The 23,215-nt window shown below is 43.6% G+C and overlaps 1 protein-coding gene across 1 annotated transcript in view; it reads left to right on the top strand.

Annotated features, from left to right (window-relative positions):
- Positions 1-23,215, top strand: part of EMB25 (DEAD/DEAH box helicase) — a 110,080-nt gene that overhangs the window by 26,346 nt on the left and 60,519 nt on the right. The window contains exons 8-10 of the mRNA XM_086785247.1: positions 20,308-20,907; positions 21,567-21,809; positions 21,922-22,137. Coding sequence (XP_086641373.1) covers positions 20,308-20,907; positions 21,567-21,809; positions 21,922-22,137 — 1,059 coding nt within the window. The remainder of the gene's footprint in view (positions 1-20,307; positions 20,908-21,566; positions 21,810-21,921; positions 22,138-23,215) is intronic.

The following is a 23,215-nucleotide window of genomic DNA, read 5'->3' on the forward strand; positions in this document are numbered from 1 at the left end:
TTGCTGAATTTTTGAGATCTCGCACAGAGCCCCGCACAGAGCCCAGAAAAAGAAGAAGAAGGTTCGTTCAAAGAATCTTTCTCAGGGTCATAGTGGTACCACTCCACAGGATCCATTTCCTGCCCAGTTTCCGAACATGCAGCATGCTTTTGGTGCTAACCCACAGAGTTCCTTCTATGGACAGCCACCTATTCCTCAGCAGAACATGCATCCAGGGTACTTTGGTGGTGGCTCAGTGTTCCAATCCATGACTGGGGGTTATCCTCAGGGAGGCATGGGTATGTATGGGCCTTTTGGAGCCAATTTTCAGCCTGGCATGCAAGGGAATATGTATGGTGGTATGCAGTCCGGTATGCAAGGAAATGTGTTTGGAAGCATGCAACCTGGGATGCAAGGCAATATGTTTGGTGGCATGCAGCCAGGTATGCAGCATGGAATGTTTGGAAACATGGCTGGGATGTATGGTATGCCTAGTGTTGGAATGGGAAATGTTGACCCAATGATGGGTATGAATGTTGGGGGCAGCAATCTTACGAAACCACTTCCATATGATAATCTAACGCCTATGGGCAAGGCGAAGGATTACAAGGAAGGGGGAGCTGCAGTGAAGTTTGACACTTTCAGTGGGGCCAAGGATAAATTGAAGGCACTTACCTTTTTACAGCAGTTTGATGCTGCTTTTTCTGGTGGGAATTACACAGAGTCCTCTAAGGTGAGGAAAGCTGCCACTTTTCTCAAGGGCAATGCTTTGCAGTGGTGGTCTACTCTTCTTTTGCAGGGCATAGCACCCACCACATGGGTCCAATTCAAACAGGTTTTCTCTTCCGTATGGCTCACATCTACATTTGAGGTGGATGTTATGACCGCATGGCACAAGCTGGATGCTTCAAAGTGTGATAGTTTGGAGGATTATAACAAGAAGTTTTGGGAAGCTCTACTCCCAGTGACTTCTTATCGTGCCGTGCCATTATCTGAGCAGGTTGAGAAATATTGTTGTGGGCTGCCCAAAGAGGTACGAGATTACTGTATAAAGACGAGAGTAACGAACATGTCACAGATGATTGAAAATGCTATGACAGCTAATGCGTTACTCACAGGTGGTTCATCTGGATTTAAGGGCAGTAAGAAATTGAGCAAGAAAGCTGAAAAATTTGGGCATGCTTCTCGTGATGCTAAAGGGTCTACAGAGACAAAGTATAAGAAGTTGCCAATGCCCAAAAGGACTTCTGAGGAAAGACAGGCTTTGAGAGATGCTCAAAAGTGTTTTTACTGTACTGAAGAGGGGCATATGTCATTCAATTGTCCCAAAAGAACGTCCAAGAAGGACCCTGACAATAAAGGAGAGCCCAAGCCAAAGAAACCAAAGCCTTCTGCAGGCTTAGTTCCTGATCTTGTGGGGGAGCAGCTAGGTGGTGAAGCTACAGAGTTGTGCAGGGCATGGGGCAAAGTGAGAGATCAGAATGCTTTGATCTTCTTTGACACAGGTGCTAGAGCCAACTTCATTTCACCAGATTTGGCTGGCCGATTGGGGATTCGCGCAGAGGAGATGGGGCCGTTACATGAGGCAAATATGGCTTGTCCAGGGTATGCAGAACCCGTTACTCCTATCATTGGGAAGCTTTGGCTTCATTTGCAGGGTTATGTGGACAGCGAGGAATTCTTCATCATGCCTTTGGATGGCTGTGATGTTTTGTTGGGGATGCCATGGTGCCACAGGGTACATGCGGTGGTGGATACTTACAATAGGAAAATTACTCTGACTCATAGAGGGAAAGAGCATGTATTGGATGTAAAACTCAAAGGGGAATCTGTTCCTATTGTATCCGCTTCGGCGATTTCATCAGTAATGAAAAAGCATCTTTCCGCGTACTTGATTTATGTAAAGGATGCACAGGATGATGAGTCTAAGTCTAATTTGTCAATGTTAGATAAGGACAGGGCTGATTTCTTAAGTGGGTTTCAAGACTGTTTTTCCGAGTCATTGCCAGGAGAATTACCTCCTGAGAGGCCAGAAGATCATGCCATAGATCTGATTCCTGGTAGTACTCCACCGAATAGACCGCCATACCGTGTTAGTGCAGCCCAACAGGAAGAGATTATGAGTCAGGTGCAGGAGCTATTGAATAAGGGGTTGATTCAGCCTAGCTCATCACCCTTTTGCTCACCTGTGCTCTTAGTGCAGAAGAAGGATGGTTCTTGGCGCATGTGTATTGATTACAGGGCGCTGAATAAGAATACCATCAAGAATCGATTCCCCATACCGAGGATCGATGACATCTTGGACCGCTTACAGGGCTCCACAGTTTTTAGTCGTATTGACTTGAAAAGCGGGTATCATCAGATACGCATTAGACCCGAGGATGTGCATAAGACAGCATTCCGAACCACATTTGGGTTGTATGAGTTCTTGGTTATGCCCTTTGGTTTGACAAATGCGCCTGCCACATTTAACAGAATGATGGACAGGATTTTCAGACCTCATAGAGAGTTTGTGGGCACATTCTTTGATGATATGATTGTGCATTCACAAACTGAGGAAGAGCATAGAAGGCATTTGGCCATTGTGTTTGCAGAACTCAGAAACCATAGGTTGGTGGTTAATGGCAAGAAGAGTGAGTTTTTCTTGCAGGAGATACATTTCTTGGGGCATATTGTGTCTGGTCATGGAGTCCGTATGGATCCAGCCAAGGTGGAAGCAATACTTAATTGGCCAGCTTTGAGGACCGTGCATGATGTACGCAGCTTTCTAGGATTGTGTTCCTATTACAGGCGTTACATACGGCACTTTGCTGAAATTGCTTCGCCTCTTCATGCTTTGACGAAGAAAGCAACTCCGTTTAGATGGGCTGATCGGGAAATTACAGCATTCAAAAAGCTCAAAGAAAAGCTTACTTCGGACCCAGTATTGGTGTTACCGGACCTCCGAAAGGCTTTTGTTGTCCAGTGTGATGCATGTGGAAGTAGCATTGGTGCAGTTCTCATGCAAGAGGGACATGTGATAGCCTATGAGAGTAGAGTTTTGCAAGATGCTGAGAAGCATTTACAGGTGTATGAGAAAGAGATGTTGGCTGTAATTCACGCTCTTTCTACTTGGAAACATTACTTGCTTGGGGCTGATTTTACTGTACAGACAGATCATCAGACCTTGCGTTACTTCCTCACGCAGACTAAGCTTTCAGAGAAGCATATGCGTTGGGCAAACTTTTTGTCAATGTTTCACTTCCAGATTGTGCATGTGGAAGGCAAAAAGAATGTAGTGGCAGATGCTTTGTCACGCAAGCCACAGGTCTCTGCAGTTTCACTTGCTTATCATCATGAGCTTGATGAAATGAAAGAGCAGTATGCCCATGATGAGGATTTTGAAAGGTTGTATGATCAGATGTCTGAGGGTCAGCGGCATGAGCATTACACTCTCAGAGATGGGTTTTTATTGATGCATGGCAGACTGTGTGTTACCAGGCCATTGCGACTCAAGGTTATGATTGAAAGTCATGCTCCACCGTATGCAGGTCATAGAGGTATTGACGCCACGGTCAAAGCAGTGGAGACTTTCTTTTATTGGCCAACCTTGAGAAGAGATGTTGATGCCTTTGTGAGGCAATGCATCGTATGTCAGAAGGTAAAGTTTGACCGTCAGAAGACACCAGGGTTATTACAGCCTTTACCTATTCCGGATAGACCTTGGGAGAGCATTGCCATGGATTTTGTATTTGATCTTCCACGGACACAAACGGGAAATGATGGCATCTGGACTATCATATGTAGGTTCAGTAAGCAGGCTCATTTCATTCCCGTGAGGAAGACAATTAAAGTGGATCATATGGTGAAGTTGTTCATGGCGAACATCTTCAAGTATCATGGCTTGCCTACGTCTATCATTAGTGACCGTGATCCACGGATGACGAGTTTGTTTTGGAGAGGGTTGTTTGACAACATGGGTACAACTCTCAAGTTTTCATCGTCATTTCATCCACAGACAGATGGTCAGTCAGAAGAGGCTAATTCTACAGTGTTGGATCTTCTCAAGTGTTATGTGTCAGAGCACAAGCAACAATGGGAAAAGTATCTTCCTTTGGTGGAGTTTGCATATAACAACACTGTACATAGCTCGACAGGCAAAGCGCCTTTTGAGATTGTCGAAGGAGGGAAGAAGGTACCACCCATTTTGCATACAAAGGATAAGATCTTTGAGGCTGATCAGTATGTGGAGAGCTTGGATGAAGCTTATCGGAGAGTTAAGTTGGCCCTCCAGAAAACTCAGCAGAAGCAAAAGAAAGCCGCAGACCGTCACAGACGTGATTTACAGTTTGCATTGGGTGATTGGGTTCTTTTGCGCTTTGAAAAGGCTAGACTCAAGAAGATGAAGGGTAAAGAGCGCTTATTCCCTAAGTTGAGTATGCGATATTATGGGCCTTTTCAGGTTTTGGAAAAGATTGGTGAGGTAACCTATCGTTTGAAGTTACCAGATCACTGGAGGATTCACAATGCTTTTCACGTGAGTCTTCTTAGACCTTTCCGTGGGGATGTGCCTGAGGATGTATCAGATGAGGCTCAGCCGGAAGTTGAGGAACTTGATGAGGTTTTGATTCCAGAGCAGATACTGGCACATAAAGAAAGGAAGGTACGAGGTAAAGTTTCCCGTCGCTATCTTGTGAAGTTCAAGAACTATTCACCGATGGATGCGAAGTGGATGGAGGAAGGTGACTTAACAGATTCACCTCAGGTTTTGCAGCTTTATCTCGATGCCTTTGAGTTAGAGCCGACTCTTATTGTGGCTCATTCAGGTTCAGCAGAGCATGGGTCTGGAGCATTACCTGATGCTCAAGAGGGGGGTAGCACCTCCACTCCCTTGATACAGACAGGCTCAGATGACATCTAGAGGTCGCTTGGTGCAGATTCTCTCTCACCCGAAGGTACTGAGGCTGACAGTACATCTGTTTATGGGACTTCTATGATATATGTGTACTAGTCACATGGAGATTTTTGTGGATATGTATGGTTCACAGTGGTATACAACTTGGACTATTACTATGCCATTGGTTTGCAGTGAATGTTGATACATGTGTATGGCTCAGAGAGATTGGGACGCTGATCTTGCCATATTGTATATTTCACTTTGGATATTTTGATGCATCACCAGAATGCAATCGAGGACGCTTGCCATCTTTCAAGAGGGGGGTATGTCATGGCCCTGTGAAAATGGAGCAGGACAAGTGTGGGCATGGTGGTTCTAAAGTCAGAATATTTTATGATTCACATGGGGGGTGCCCGGACAGAGTTTAAGATGTGTGGACATCCCTAGGTGTGAAGGGGGGAACTAGAAACATTAAGTTTTAATGTTTATTGGAGTTTGCCCCTAGGCCTTAGTGGCCCTAGGAACTTATTAAAGTTGGGGCCCTAGGGATTAATTTGGGGAGGAGTTTTCTCTCTCCTCTCTCTCTCTCTTCCCTTTTTGGGGAGTCGTGTAGCAAAAGAGGAGTTTTTCTTCATGCGCATCATTCACTAGCGTGGAAAAGCATAGAAGCTTAAGGCGGCTGCTAAAGACCAGTGTGTGTTGCTGTTTTTCTGTGGGCTGTGAGCTGCAACAGGCCGTACAGCAGCCGTACAGTGCTGTACGACTGCTGGTTTTGCTGTGGACAGAGGAGCGCAAGGTTGTGAGGCTTCTTCTCTGCTGGTTTGGCTGCGCAGAAGACCAGTACAGGCTGTACAGTCTGTTTTTCAGCAAGTACATATTGTACGGCTGCCGTACAGTGTACGGGCAGCAAGGTACAGCAAGTACAGTTGCTGCAGAGGTGCTGACAGGTGCTGGACAGGTGCTGGACAGGCCTGGTTACTCAAATTCAGGCGACCAGAATCAAGACAGCAGGCTGTTTGTGCAAGTACAGTTCCTGGCACGTATCCCGAGGCGGTACAGACGGGTACAGTGCTGATTTTCAGATCTGTATTTTCAAGGACAGCATAGGAGTGAGCATCAGGAGGAGGAGGATACAGGCAAGTGCAAGCACACGTGTGAAGCAGGGTTGTGGATTCAAGTGCCTGCAAGCACAGATTGGTGCTGTTGCTTCCTCCAGTGTTGTTTCACGAGCTGAACTTGGTAAGCTCTGTTTCTGTTCATCTATCTCTCTTTCTACTGCTTGATGTCTGTTGCAGATATGTGTTATCTGGCTCCTTGTGAGAGGAGGGGTATGGCAGATTGACAAGAGATTAAGACAGAGATTGGACAGCACATGTATGTTTGAGCTGAGAAGATGTATCATGCTCTTGAGTTATGCCAGATGTATGCCCATGGCTGGCCTGCTTTGTGATCTTGGCTGATCAGAGGGAGGCACAGTGTGTTGCTTGAGGACACAGATCTGTGTGCATAGATCCTCTGTGCTGAGAAGGATTTGTGGGCCGTCAGATTGGACTTACAGGTGTAAACTCTTGGCTGGTCTTTGTGTTGTACTCAGCCATACATATTATTTTTAATTGAATAAAGAAATACCGCGAGGGGCGCCAAGCTTTGGGGCCAACAGGTGTCGCTGTGTTTTCAGATTTGGGCACTCTAGCTCCAATCTGTGTTTTGTTTCTCATCTAGACTACAAGTGGACGGGTGATTGCTCCTACCGCACTCTGGTTTTCTATCAGAGGCCGGTTTCAGAGGAAGTATAGATCTCTCATGCATAAAGGCCAGGATTCGCCTAATGTATTTGGTTGGAGGCACTTATGTGTTCCACTTGTGTGCTAAACATATGTCCCACCAAGGCCTTGCAAACAATTACCTCTTATGGAGCTTGGAATGGCAGGAAGTCCTCTGTGGTTCATTTGTGTGTTTCTGATGGTCTTGTATATGCTCGTACGTAAGCTATAATGCAATAAGGTGGATGATAAGACAGTAAATGCATTTTTGTGGGATACAACTCAAAAAGCAAAGGGTATAGACTCTACCATCCGGTCACAAAGTGGATTTTGGTAAGTAGAGATGTCTTCTTTGTTGCGAACACAGTTCAGCCCATACTTTTATGCAAAAAACAAAAAAATGCATGCTCACATGGCCTGGTTGATACACTCCTAGCTTTGTACAATGCGGAAGAATCATATGTGGAGCAAATAAATGCACAAGGTGCTGCAAATCTCTCCATACCAGCAAAAAATTAGCTCAAATTTTAGCCCATAGATCAGCCTATTGATGAGGCAATTGTGGATGAGGAAAGGGCAACTATACAGACGTCTAAGCATATGCCAAAATGGTTAGTGCAGACATTGCGTGATCACAAATAGCTACTTCTTTGCCTAGCCATACACATGAGTGATGGGGAGAAACCTGAATTAGGGTTTAGAGTTCATTCATGGGAGACATACACAGAGAAGCAAGGGAGGGAGAGAGAGAGAGTTGTGGGGATAAGTCAACTCATGAAAAGCATGAGTGTGTGACTCCCCTATCACACATGTATATTGCACTAGTACACATAGTGCACTTAGTACATTAAAAGTACTAAGTGTACTATGTACTATAACTTATGGGCTTGTACACACTATAAGGGTGGGCATAACGCCTTTACCCCAACAACCTCCCACTTAAAGGCAAAGTGCCCTTAAGTAAAGGAAAAGAAAAAATCAGCATGTACATGATAATATACAAGGCCATATCAAGGCTGAAAATGGCCTCATCCAATGCCCATCAAGTGTCTGCAATGAGCAAACCGCTCCGGAGGCAAACTCTTCGTCAACAGATCAGCCGGGTTGTCATCCGTATGAATCTTAACAAGCTGAATTTGCTTGTTCTCTATCACTTCTCTGATGAAGTGATACTTCACATCCACATGCTTCGTCTTTGCATGAAAGACAGGGTTCTTTGCCAACTGGATGGCACTCTGACTATCACAATGCAACAATGGAATATCCCCTGTATAGCCCAAATCAACCACTAACCGAGATAGCCATAATGCCTCCTTGCAAGCCTCTGTGGCTGCAATATATTCGGCCTCTGTAGTAGATAAGGCTGTGCACTTCTGCATCCTGGATATCCATGACACAGCACCTCCTGTGAATGTAAAGACATAACCGGTAGTAGACTTCCGGTTATCTGGATGACCGGCATAATCCGAATCCGTGTAACCATGCACTAATGCATCCTGTTTGCCAAAGCAAATGCACAAATCCTGTGTGCCCTTCAGGTATCTCATGACACCTTTCACTGCTTCCCAATGCTTCTTGCCAGGGTTGGCCATGTATCTAGAAACCACTCCCACTGCAAATGCAATGTCCGGCCTAGTAGCAACCATGGCATACATGAGACTGCCACAAGCTGAAGCATACGGAATCTTGGCCATATCAGCCCTGTCTCTATCTGACTGTGGGCTGTCCATAGCACTGAGTTTCACATATGGAGGCAAAGGAGTACTAGCTTTCTTCCCCCCGTCCATATTGAACCTCTGCAAGACTTTGCCAATGTATTCCTTCTGAGACAAATACAACACATGCTGATTTCTGTCCCGAAGTATCCGCATACCCAAGATGTGATTTGCATCACCCAAATCCTTCATATCAAAGGTTTGATGCAGCCTCTGCTTCAAGGCATCCATCTCTTTACGAGATTTCCCGGCAATCAACATATCATCAACATACAAAATGAGAATCAAGAGACTGCCATCCAAAGCTTTCTTGGTGTACAAGCAGTGATCTATGTCACTTCTCCTGAATTTCTGAGATTTCATGAATGTATCAAATTTATGATACCATTCTCTTGGTGCCTGTTTGAGCCCATAAAGACTCTTTTTTAGCTTGCATACAAGCTTCTCCTTTCCACTCACTGCATAACCCTCTGGCTGCTGCATATATATCTCCTCATGGAGATCACCGTGAAGAAAAGCAGTCTTCACATCCATCTGAATCAAGTCCAGATCATCATGCGCAACCAAAGCCAACACAGCTCTAAGTGTGGTCATTTTGACCACTGGAGAGAAGATCTCATCAAAGTCCACACCATATTCCTGCTTGAAGCCCTTAGCCACTAACCTGGCTTTGTATCTTGGCTTTGCATCTGGTGCAACTTTGAGCCTGTATACCCACTTGCATGGCAAAACCTTCTTGCCTGCAGGCAAAGGCACCAACTTCCAAGTTCCATTTTTATGCAGAGAATCCATCTCTGACTTCATGGCACGCTCCCATAGAGCTTTGTCTGCCCTCTGTAAAGCCTCTTTATAACATGAGGGCTCTCCACAGTCAGTAAGCATCAAATAGTCAACCCCTGGAACAAACCTGTCAGGGGCTCTGGAGGGTCTAGTGGACCTCCGTACCCAATGACCATCATTTGCAGGTTGCTGTCTAGCCTGCATATCACCCATTGGTGGCTCCTGTTCCATGCCATAAGGCTGAAAAATCATGCCCGGTATCTCCTCCAACTGTGGTATATCCATAGGGATATCTTCTGCCATATCTGGCTGTCCATTTGGACCATTTTCAGCACCATTTAAGGGCTGGTTTTCATGCTGTAATGGCTGATTTACAGCCCTTTGTTGTTGTCCATGATGTCCATCATCATCAAAGATGACTATGCTAGGCTCCTGTTGCCTTGCAGGCTCCTTATACATGCATGTTTCATCAAAAATGACATCATTGCTGCGTATGATCTTTCTATTCATGGGATCCCAAAATCTATACCCCATTTCACCTCTGTCACCATATCCTAGGAATATGCATTTATGAGACTTAGGATCATTGGTGCGCATTTCCCTGCGTATGTGCACGTACGCAACGCAACCAAACACTCTCAAGTGCTTGTATGACGGAGGCTTCCCTGTCCATACTTCTTCTGGCACTTTCCCACCAAGCCTCGTATTAGGTGACCTATTTATAAGGTGAACGGCTGTCATAACAGCTTCAGCCCAAAAACCATGAGGTAATGCAGCATGTGACAACATAGAACGGACCTTCTCCTGAATGGTCCTGTTCATTCTCTCTGCTGTCCCGTTTTGTGGAGGATCATAAGGAGTAGAGAGCTCCCTCTTGATGCCTTTAGCATCACAAAAGTCCTAAAACTGTTTGGACATATACTCTCCACCATTGTCGGAACGCAAAGCCTTCAGTGTTTTGCCAGTTTGATTCTCAACAAGAGCAACAAACTTTTGAAACACTGAAAATGTATCACTCTTCAAACGAAGAGGATAAACCCACACCTTGCGTGTGGCATCATCAATAAAAGACACAAAGTATTTTGCCCCTCCCAAAGAAAGCTGAGGCATCTCACATACATCTGTATGCACAAGCTCTAACTGAGCATCTTTCTGTCCAAGAGCTTTCTTGTGGGGGCACTGTAGTTGCCTACCATATATACAATGCTCACAAAATTGAAAACTTGAAAACTTTAGAGAAGGCAAGTAACCCAAACGAGACAATTGCTCCATTCCTTTGACACTCATGTGTCCCAACCGGCTATGCCACATAGAGATTTCCGGCAGCTCGGTTGCATTTACATTAGCATGGTGACAAACACCTGCATGCATAAAGTAAAGAGTGTCCACCTTAGAGCCTCTGGCAACAACCAGTGAGCCCTTACTAATCTTCCACTTTCCACTACCAAATGTGGTAACATAATCAGCATCATCAAGCTGTCCAGTAGAAAGCAGATTCTTCTTGATCTCAGGCACATGCCTGACATCATGGAGCATAAGCTGTGAGCCATCTGAAAATACAAGCCTTACATCACCTCTGCCAAGTATCTTGCATGCATGGTTATCACCCAAATAAACCACTCCTTCATTGCCAGCAGTGTACCTGACAAACAAGTCTCTGCAACCTGTGACATGAAAGGAGGCACCTGAATCAATGATCCATGAGTGCATACCATGACCACCTGTAAGAAGTGAATGGGCATCAAGTGAAGACGTAAAGAGGACCTCATCCTCACTGCCACCTGCATGTGACACATTGATTTCTTCGATCTTGACTCCACTTTTGCCCTTTGGCTTTACATCTTTGGCTTCATCCTTCTCTTTGTCTTTGCCTTTTTCCTTTTCCTTTTGATCATTTTTCCATTTGTAGCATTGCTTTTTGATGTGTCCCTTCTTGCCACAATAATGGCATTCCAAATCCTTTTTGGAGCGAGACTTGCTCCTTCCCCTTTCTTGGCTTTTCCCCCTTTGCTGGGATCTCCCACGTGCATTCATTGCATTGGACTTTCCAACAGAGTTGTTTTTCCTGTTCATCTCTTCTTGAAGAAGAGCACCCTCAACATCTGCATATGACAGCATAGCATTCGAATTGCTAGTGGCTGTCCTGAATGTGTCCCAACTCTCTGGCAAAGTGCATAACAAAAAAGTGGCTTTGAACTCATCGTCCATTGCCAGCTTTTGATTGATAACTTGGCTGACAATACCATTAAACTCATTGAGATGGGCTGTCATAGATGCCCCTTCCTTCATCTGAAGACCTATGAGTTTCTTCAACCAATACACTTTGCTTGAGGCACTTTGTTGGGCATACAAGTCCTGCAATCTCTGCCACATTCCCCAAGCTGTCTTCTCTTCACGAATGCTGAAAAGTAATGAGTCTGACACAGACAACATGATAGTAGATCTTGCCAGCTCATCCATATCTTCCCACTCTTCAGCTGTAAGAGAAGCGGGCATCACACCCCTTTCTTTGATAGGCTTGTGCTGCTTTTTCTGGAGCAACACATTGTAGCACTGGGTTTGCCAAATATCATAGTTATGCGAGCCTTCAAGCTTCTTGATGTGAAGCAATGAAGAGCTCTCACCTGTGGTTGCCATAGCAATATGCAACCTTTAATGCCTGACTCCCTGCAAATGTGCAAACACTGCACCAAGATGTGCAAACACTGCACCCAAAGCACACAAAGTGCTTACAAATGTTCTCCCAAGCTTTATCTCCCACTGCGGAAGCAAGAATGCAACTTTTCTCCCACTTTTTGTGATGAAAACACCAAAATCTGGTTGCTGCAGATTTTGGACAGCACCTTAAATGTGCTCTTTTGCCCTTCCGAAGTACTGTACAACAGTACCAAGTGCTTACAAATGATGTACCAAACCTGTACCGGCAATTTCAGCAGCTGAAATTGAATCTTTTGGTCACTCAAAACAGTGTACAGCCATGCCAAAACATGCACAAAGCTGTGCCAAATCTGTACCAGCAGGTACAGTAGCAATAAATGCTCTCCTGGCTGTCCAAATGAGTGAAAATCAGACTTTTACAGTCCTGTATACTGCATACAACAGTCCCGAACAGAAATTGGGCAAAAGCCCCTTGACTGCAAGCTGATTTTTGAGGATTCAAGGCATAAATGGCTTGCCTGCTGCTTTGCCAAGCTCAACAAGCATACAAACTTGAAAAGCCCCTTGATTTGAGATCAATTTCTGATCATGCATGGTACATTGGCGCACATGAAGGCATCCAGAGTGTTCACGATGCTTCCCCCTGGCCACATATACATCAAATACATGAAAGCCCCTTGATTTACAGGCACATTGAGTGCTTGTAAGGCATCAGCACATTATCCACAGCATCAAATGCGATCGCCTGCATGCAAATCAACCAAATCGGCACAAAAGCCCCTTGATTTGCACTGCAATTTGCTGCAATTTTGCCCAAATGTGCGATTTTTCACATCATACAGCATGTATGAGTGCTTAATTGCACAATTACATCAAAAGCCCCAAATTTCGACATCCAATTTCCTGCAAATTGATCCTGATTTGACCAATTTCCTGCAAATTTAGCCTGATTGTGACCAATGTCACCCAATTTTGTCAATTTTGCTCAAAAATTGAGCAATTGGACACCTGTACCTGCTCAATTGTTGATTGTACTTGCTCAATTGCAAATCCCAAAAAAAAAATTGAGGCAAATACCTTGTAATTTTCTGATTTTCTCTGATTTGCAGGCAAATTTGGTGCTGATGCTTGATGCTGATGCTGATGCTTTTGCAGTTGTGCAGGTAGGGACAGCAGAGTGTTGATGCCCTTGTTTCTATGTCAGTCGCTCGACGGAAGACTCTAGGCACTGGCCCATCCCAGGTAGGAGACACAGATGCAACTGCTCGAGCCTTGATCAAGTCTTTTCTGACTGCACGAACGGCCAGGCTTGCTGCATGACCACCGCCAACAATTATCGGAGGCTCCTCTCAATGTATTCGCCTAGCGCCTACACGATTAGAGTCGCTCACGCTTCGCCTGGCTGATATGCGCTTCACTCGCCTAGCGCTATTGTTGACGCAGCCTACGACCGAGAGCCAGCCGACAAGTCACCTTCGCTATGCTGCCTTCGCTCTACTCGCTCACCAGCCTCCGTGTCCGCCCGAGTATGGACGTGTGCTGCCTCAGCCACGCTACAGGTCACCAGTGCTGGCGCGCTTCCATGCAGGGCCACTAGCTGGCCTCTGTTGACGGGCCCAGTGACCACCAGCAACCTGCCTGCGCTTGGGGCGCCTCCGGCCAAGCCAAGCGCTTATCTGTACTGGCAGCAGTAGGCTTTGGGGCAGCGGAGCTCACACAGAAGAAAAACGCAGGATGATAACAGTTGATTGAAGCAGGCGACCAGCAGACTGTGGACAGAAATCATCAAGGAGAAGAGGAAGGGAGGGATCACTAAGGGCTCTGATACCAGTTGATGGGGAGAAACCTGAATTAGGGTTTAGAGTTCATTCATGGGAGACATACACAGAGAAGCAAGGGAGAGAGAGAGAGAGAGTTGTGGGGATAAGTCAACTCATGAAAAGCATGAGTGTGTGACTCCCCTATCACACATGTATATTGCACTAGTACACATAGTGCACTTAGTACATTAAAAGTACTAAGTGTACTATGTACTATAACTTATGGGCTTGTACACACTATAAGGGTGGGCATAACGCCTTTACCCCAACACATGAGGTTCTCATCATGCATCTTATTCTTTTGTTGATGATGCTCTCATTGCGAGTATATGCAATGAAGAGGAACTTGTTTTTATCGAGGAAGCACAGGAAAATGGTCATTGGATACATGCCATGCGGGATGAATACGGCTCTCAAAAATGACACTTGGTAAGATTTGCCTTACAGTAAAAAGGCCATTGGTACGAAGTGGGCTCATAAGCTTAAGTGCAAAGTTGATGGTAGTGTTTATTGCTACAAGGCAAGGCTTGTTGTTGGCACAAGGTTATGCTCAAGAGAAGGACATAGATTATGATGAGACCTTTGTTTCCACATCTTGTATGACTACAATCCAGTGTATTATTGCATTGGCAGCACATCATGGATTGTCATGTGCACCCACGTGGACTTGGTTGTCCCTCACATGTAATCCTTGGCATGGATAGCCACATAAGTAGATTTAGACAACTTAAGGCACCTACAACTAGGCTGGAAGCAAGTATATCCAATCGACATCAGTTCAGTTCACCACCCCTGTGAGCAAAAACGCAACATTTTCAATCCTTGAGCATTTTATGCAGGCTGATAGCATCAAGATGGATTGATTAGCTCATTTAAGGTCTATATAAGCATTGCCATCATTTGTATGAAAATGCCTCCTTTTCATAGAAGGTCATAAGTCAATAGAAGACAATAGAAGGCCAGAGGTCACCCTTTTGGGTAGGCTAAGGGCCAAGAAGTTGTAGAGACATTCGTGTCACCTTTTTGTACCACACTACAATGAACACTCTACGTCATCTCTCTCTTTCTTTTCTCTTTGGGTATCAATGTTAAGGTTCATATAGAGTGGTTAAGGACTATGGTTAAGGTATGCATGCTTGTGCTATGTCACATGGATGAAATGTCAATGAGTTGGATATCAAGACTGCTTTCTTGAATGGTGATTTGCATGATGAGGTTTATGTATATCAGTCTCATGGTTTTGTTCAAAAAGGACAAGATTCTAAAGTATGCAGGTTAAGCAAAGCTTTATATGGTCTTAAGTAGGCTCCTAGAGCATGGTATGAGAAGATAATTGCATACTTGGTTGCAAACGGTTTTTGCAATAGTCCAATTGTGAGCACTCTCTAAGTAAAGAGGAGTAAGCATTGTTTTTTGGTTATCATCTTATACAATGATGACATGTTGCTCACAGGACCTAATGAGGAGAAGATTTCAGCCTTGAAGGCTGAATTATATGTGTCATTTGAGATGACAGATTTGTGCTCATTGCATTATTATTTGGGCATATAGTTTATGCAGCGTGATGATGGTATTATGATGTTGCAGTCAAAGTACATACATAGACTGCTTACACGTTTTGGTCTTGATGACTGTAAGCCTATTGCTACACCAATACATACAAGCATTAGGCTCAGTCTCTAGGATGTAAGTGAACCATCTTGATGCATCACTTTATAAGTAGACTATCGAGTGCCTCATCTTGCATGTTGCCAAGCGAGTATTCCGATGCTTACACATAACACTCAGTTCCTAGGGCTATTCTATGCTAAAGGGGGTGATGTGGAGCTGCATGGTTTCAGTGACTCTGATTGGGTTGGATGTTATGACATGTGAGTGTATACTAGTGGATTTTTTTTTCATCTCGATGATTCATGTATATATCATGGCTCAGCAAGAAGTAACCGACGATGACCACTTCGAGCTGTGAATCTTAGTATAGAGTAGCTTTTATAGTGAGTGTGAAGTATGTATGGCTCATACGCCTTTTGGTAGATCTTGGTGTTGGACAGCAACCCCTTGTCTGTATCTTCAGTGACATCCACAGTGCACCTCAATGTTCTTCATGCTCGTACAAAGCACATTGAGGTGCATTATCATTATGCTAGGGAGAGGCTTGTTTTGCAAGTGAGAGTAGCTTGGCTTATGTCTCTACACACGACAATGTGGTAGATATATTTATGAAGGCTCTCTCAGGAGAAAAGTTTGAAGCTTTTTGCGCAAAGATTTGGACTTATAGCCATTTGGGGATTGATCAGCCACATGATCCCTGTACATATTCACATCATCACTATAGGAGGGATTTGTAGCCATTTATATAGTAGTGATGTGTGGACGTAGGCTAATAATGAGTCTGGGCACTTTTTTCCTCCTTAAGAGTTTTTTATGCGTGTACACACTCTTATGAGCGAGTGTGTTATCATGTCACTTCTCTTGTACTTTACTCACTCTCATCAATCTACTTTGAGTGTTGTGCTTTTCTGTATTTCTCTTTACTTGCTGCTGCATGTGTGTGTGTGTGTTGCTACCGTTGTCTCAACCTTAGTAAATCCCCCTTTAAAGAGTTAAGTTTCTTGTACTTTGAGTAGATGTCTGCACATGAAGAATTTACTAGCAATGTTCATAAACCTGCCCAATTGGGAGACCCCAAACTGAATGCATGGCCTCGTATTACATAGAGAACCCAGTGTTTCATGATCGGACCAAACACAGAGGTCCATTATCACTTCATTAGAGAGGTCTTGGCAGGATGTATCACATGTGCGGGTTTAGAGGGTTCCGTTGAGGTAGATATTAGCAGGGTTTTGAGAACCCTTCTGATATTGAGATGAGCAGGGTTCTTAGATAGATTTATTCTCGGGAGAAGATTGAGTTTGTATGCCCAAAGAGTTTGCTAGCAACCTTAAGAAATCTTTTGGAAGACTTGCAAGCTGAGGAGTGATGGATTGTAAGACGTATATGGGGTATGTTTTGGTGGTATGGGATGCTAGGATGTATCGCATGTGCATGCGGGTTTAGAGGGTTTTGTTGAGGCAAATGTTTTAGCTTCTGATAGGATAATTATCTAGAACTTAGGATTGCTGGATGCTTAGTTCATGGGGTGAGTGCATTGGCCTTTGATATGGTAGATACGTAGTTCATTAGCCACACCTTTGACATGGCAGATGTATGGTTTAGCCATGCTTGTGATGAGGCAGATATCCAGGTTATCAGCTTTTATGGTTGTTATCTGGAGTTGTATAGCGAGGTATTGATTGGTGGGATTACCCAATTCCAATAGAGAGTGTTGATGTTGATAGATTTCGCTTGTTGCATCTTGATTACCTTGACACAGTACGTTGAGTTGGAACTTGAAGTTTCTGGATACATGAGGCAGGCATAGTTCGATTGGGATAGCTTCCTACTCATGATGATTGTTCTCAGTCTGTCAGGTAGCAAAAAGGATACATCAATTCTGGTAGAACATTGCACATGTTCGACACCAAGAGATTATTTGATCGGTCAAGATCTGCTTGTGATAATATTTTTATATATATATCCTCTAGGTACGAGGAATTTTCCAATCCTGATAGGATAGATAATTTGATTGGCTACGACAATTGTCTCTGTGATGTTAGATTATCCGATTCCTCAGGAGTTGGATTGAAGGATTGTTTTGTTCCTCATGACTTTGGTTCGAGTTGGTCTGTTTTAAGTTCCATTGAGATAGTTGTAGAAACTGTGGCTGTAGTTTTAGCGGGCTCCTATGGCAAAGTTATGAGTGGAAAGAGTTAACATGGTGAAACGGATTATGAATTCAATTGTCAGATGTAGTTTGAGTTTTCCTTGTTTATTTCCAAGACTGGGAATCTCTTTGACTTAGGAGATAGTTGCTTGTTACCACATAGATTTTTTAGTTTTCTTTCTTAGACAGATTTTGTTTCCAAATGTGGAAACGTCTCTGTTGAGGAGGAGAGGTATGCTACATACCTACTACTCTAATCTTTAGGATTAGTAGTCTAATCCTACAAGGCTAGGGGAGCCTTGGGATTAGAGGAAGTGTCACCAGCGTGGACATTTCCCAGTATGAAAGGGGTCTGGTGGACTTCGGGATGTCTAAATATTTGGAAAGTACAAGCTTTAGGAATGGGCGATTATCCTAGAATACAAAGGACCACACTCCTAAAATTTAGGAGAGTTGCTATTTTTAGCCTGACTCCGTTGGAAATTCTGTTCGCGTCATGACATCTCGAATTGAGCAGATACCAAGAGTTGGCAAAGTGCCTATGACAGAATGTCTGCCAGTTGGGATATTTTTAGAGATAAAGTTTATGGAAGGACCCATCTCTTAGATTGGGACATGTGGTAAGAAAGTGGACCAAAGTGAGACAAGTGGCCTGACACTTATTAGAAAGTGGATCAAAGTGAGACAAGTGGCCTCACACTTGTCACTTCAGCTATTGTGTGGCTCTCCACTTGTCATTGTAACCTTCTCTTGCCATTTTAGCTCATGGGAGGCCCAAATCTATAAATTGGAGCCCTCTTTCTTCATTAATGGAGGCTCTCTTGCTGCACACTAGCCTCTACCACCGTTACAGGCTGCCCTAATGATGGCTAGTCTCTTTCTCTCTCTCTTGAAGGCTCTATGCGGTGTCACATGTGCAAGCTCCATTTTCAACATTTGTGGATATTTCGTCTAGCTTTTATGTTTTATGCAAAGTGATGATGGATATGTGTTAAGGCTGTGGCCATGTTTAAATATGCTTTGATGGTATCGACAAGTGTGTCAAAGGCCCTAGTCCCCCGGTTAACCGTGAGTTATAGGAAGTAGGCTGATACATGCAGCTAAGGCTCATGGTTAATAATACCAAATATACAGGCTATTTATGACCGAGCAATTATTTATAGCAGCGGCGGTAGGAACTATATAAGTGAGACTTGGGTTGTTTTTGTTTACTGAGAGCTATTCACTTTGTGGTCTGTGATGGACTAGGATTATCGTTTGGGCCCTACCTCTCGTCTTGACCGCCCAAGTAGTTCCCACCCTCTATAGTCCCAGTTCCTGCCTGCTTGTGTTGCTCTTCAATTGGTGTTTGAGAGCAGCCCCTGTCTCTTTGTCCCAAGGACTACATAGCAGCCACTCCACCTACCCCTACCAAGCCCACCCTCAATAACCCTTTTATGGGCGCAGACCTCCAGCTCGTCATGTTCAGTCACCTCTTTTGAGACCACCACGTTGGACTGCAAGCTTGTTGGTAGCAGACCAGCTTGGGGCTAGATTCCAGCCCTCTTGCAAGCTACCCTAATCAGTGAGCAAGGAAGTATTTCAATTTCTTGGGAACGGCTATATCCAGATTAAGTTCAACATGGCCGTCTTGGCACAGAGTCCTATGATCAAGCCACATCGCAGTACATTGCACATGCATACTTCGCTCAATGGCAATGTGCATTCCTAGCAGATTCCAACCCATTGGCTGCTACAATCGACTTCCGGGTGACATTGTTTAACAGGCCTCCCCAAAGAGTACCATAAGTGTTACAACACCACACATCTCCTAAACTCAAAACACGAGTGATTAGTACAAACCCCCTAAGAGGGGTGCAAGCTACCTCACCACCCAACCATGGGTTTGCATCCGCAACCCCCCCCCCCCCCCCCCCCCCCCGAGCTAGAGGCCAAGGCTCCGATCCCACGAACCATGCCATTCTCCACTAGTATACCACCAACACCTGCCTGCTAAGGCCTTCAGGATCACCGTTCGCGATCCGTCGCTCGAATTCAATTAGCTGGGATAGAGGTGAAAAGGGCGAAGGCATGGAAGGGAGTGTGACGGGCTGGAGGGCACTCCCTCTTTGGGTACTGGGACCAAAATAGCGGTAAATCGGAGATGCCTGTAGGATATTGTGAAAGCTAATGAGAAGTGAATTGAACACGCCATCATACTCGAGCAAGATCTACCAAAAAGCCTAAATTTATCGGCAGGTGCTCCCTCTTTGGATACTGAGACCAAAATAGAGGTAAATCGGAGATGCCTGTAGGATATTGTGAAAGCTAATGAGAAGTGAATTGAACACGCCATCATACTCGAGCAAGATCTACCAAAAAGCCAAAATTTATAGGCAGGTGCTCCGGTGCTAAGCTTGCAAGCTCACTCCCTATCAGCCAAATGATGGGGTAATGAAGCTCGTTGAGCATCCTATCTTTCAAGGGCTAGTCCACAAAACATATCAGTGAGTTTTCTGCTGGTGGGTGTGGTTGTTGACTGATTGAAGTCTCATGGAAGATGCACAAAGTTATGGCAGTGTTCGGTATGGTGCTTTACTTAGTTGAGCTGGGATTGTGATGTAGATGCTTTCATATGTTTTTTATAGTTTGGAGCTATGGTATGTGCTAGTCACATGTATTGAGAAGGATATAGATCGTGATTCATTAACTGTCAAAATATTATGACATATTGAAGTCTTACGAAACATACAAAAAGCTATAGCGGTGTTCAGTATTGTGCTATACAACTTGTATTATGATAGCTATGACATGCACTAATCACATGCATCGAGAAGAAGATAGAATGTGGTTTATTGACTGTCAAAACTGTGGACAAGTAGATGTGCAAACAGGCTTGTATGTGCAAATACTCTGATGAGGATGATCATAAATAGCGCTGAAAAGTTTTCTTGAACGTGGTATGATTTTGAAGGTTCCTCGAGTGGAAGAGACTTTAAAGCAACTGAAATACAGAGGAATGTTACCAGCCATCTGGTTCATCTTTAGCCGGAAAGGTTGTGATACGGCCATTCGATACGTCCAAGACGTGCAACTGTTATCGGAAGAGGAACAAAACCAGGTTTATGAAGCCTTAACAACTTTCAGAAAAGAACATCCTGATGCTGTGAGAGAGTCCTCGGTATCATCACTTCTATGTGGATTTGCATCTCACCATGCAGGTTGCCTGCCACTATGGAAAGCCTTTATTGAAGAGCTTTTTCAAAACGGCTTGATTAAGGTTGTCTTTGCAACAGAGACACTTGCTGCAGGGATCAATATGCCTGCTCGCACCACGGTTCTATCATCACTGAGTAAAAGAGGAGATACTGGTCATGCCCTTTTGAGCTCAAATGCAATGCTGCAAATGGCTGGTAGAGCAGGACGCAGGGGTTTAGATGAGCGAGGGCATGTTGTATTGGTTCAGACACCATTTGAAGGAGCAGAAGAGGGCTGCAAACTGCTGTTTGCTGGTCCAGACCCTCTTGTTTCTCAGTTTACAGCATCTTATGGCATGGTGCTTAATCTTTTATCGGTACGTTTTTTTGGGTTTTTTTTTTGGTTTTTTTTGTTTTGTTTTGTTTTTTTTGGTTTTGTTTTTTTGTCTTTGATAGACTTCAGAAATGCTTTAGATCATTGCTTTTCTGTTAATAAAGGTGATTGCTCAGTAGTTCTTTGATACCCCCTATGCATTGTATTAGTTCTATTAGTTAGATTTAGCCCCAGCAGACAATTGTTGAGGATAGGGGGTGAAGGCATGGCCTCTATGCGCCCAGGCCCCATTATAGGCATCCAAACTATCATATAGACACCTTTTCTTTTGTTCTTTCTTACCCCTCCCCACTGTAGCCTTGATTCAGCTCAAACAGGAGAAAGTACCTATAGCTTTGATTCAACTCAAGCAGGAGCAAGTATGGCCAGTAAATTTGGTCTTCCTTCTGCAGCAGATTGCAGGAACTGGACGATAATTCTTGCTCTGTACACAACCCTGTTCTATTAGCTAAGTAAGCAGATCAGTTGGTAGGCTCCTTCTGTCAGTCCTTGGTCTCTCAAGACAGCTTGGCAAAAAAGTTAATACGATGTTTTTAGGAACTTGATTATTGAAATGCTCATTTGTTTATAAAGCATGTTCCACTGCATATCATATTTAGTTCTCAAGTAAATAAGATCATTTGGTATATATACACTTCACAGAGCATGAAGTCACCTGATGGGAAAGTGTTGAGGCAAGGGAGAACATTGGAAGAAGCTCGTGCTTTGATTGAACAAAGCTTTGGCAATTATGTTGGGAATGAAGTGAAAGTGGAGGCAAAGCAGCAAATCTCCAAGCTCGAAGTTAGGATTTCCCAATTGCAACACGAAGAGATTCCTGATGTTAAAAGCCTCCTAACAAATGAGGAAATAGATGAATATATGAATCTGAAAGAGAAGTTGAAGGTTGGTTTCTGCTGCTTCTGTTTAAATTCGAAGTAATGTAAATTATCTAATAAAAAAGGACTCCAGTTCACATCTTTAAAGATTGATTACTTTTTTAATGGTGTATTGCCAGGTAGAGAAAGTTCGGATGAAAGAATTGCGTAGCGAATCTGAGCAAAAGAAACTGGCTCTAGTGCAACCGCTTTTGCTGGATGCTCTACACAATCAGGATCATTTACCTTTCCTTTGTATATGTTATTTTGATGCCCGTACCGGAAGAGAAACAATTATGTCAGTAGTATGCATCAGCATCCTTTCAAAGCCAGCCTTCTCCATCCAAGAAGCATTGGTATGGGACACTGAATTGTCTGAGATATAAGTAATTGAGGATATGTTAGTTCTTTGCTGTTTTATTTACGATGGATGTGTGTGTGTGTGTATCTATCTATCTGGACACACACACACACACACACACACACATACATATATATACAAATATATGTATAGATATGAACTTACATACATATACACATATATATACATATATATGTATAGATATAAACACATACAAATATATGTGTTGATATAAATAGACACATTTATGTAGATATATATATGTTATTGTAGATATATATATGTTACTATGTATATATACACACATATATATACAAATATATGTATAGATATAAACTCACACATACATATACACATATATATACAAATATATGTATAGATATAAACACACACGGACACTTTTTTTGTGTGTGTAAAAAGCTATTCAATGTACAAAAAAAGAAGCCCTCAAAAGTGAGGCAAACTTCTTGAAGATCACAAACATTGAACAAACAAGTCTAACTGCAACTTGCAACTGGTCCGTCTCTTGTAGTCTATGGCAATCATAGAAAGATTGGCGGAAGTATGAGTACTTGTCAATCTATGGAGTGAAGAATCTGCTGATTGTGGCTAATCGAGAGTGTCCAAAGGGCCCAAAAAGCGTGTCCAAGCAAGGAAACTTACATAATCAGCCAGTCTTTGGTGATATCTTCTAGAGATCCAGAAATGCTTGTGGAAACATCTTGGAAATCTGGCAGTGAGAACAGATAATTTGAGCAAGAAATCTTTGGTATCCAAACAAGCCCATAGTAAAAATGAGACAGTTTCATTGCGATTTGAGCATCTAACACAAAAAGTAGAAGCTGTCCTTGTTTTGGCTAGAGTTTCATCAATAGGTAGCATGCAACCAAGCATCGCCAAAGAAAAACTCTACTTTAATCGCAATTTATTAGTTCACATTTTTTGGAGATTTTGTTTCCACCATTTGGTTGTCTTATCCATATTTGAAAGCCTATTGGAATGATTAGTAATCCATGGCTCAGGAATTATCGATCTGTTTATGTGAGCAGTAGTAATCTGGAACATGGGTACTT

This window comes from Cibotium barometz, chromosome 48 (assembly GCF_041138505.1).
Source record: "Cibotium barometz isolate CiBa-2024 chromosome 48, ASM4113850v1, whole genome shotgun sequence".
Lineage (NCBI taxonomy): Eukaryota > Viridiplantae > Streptophyta > Polypodiopsida > Cyatheales > Cibotiaceae > Cibotium > Cibotium barometz.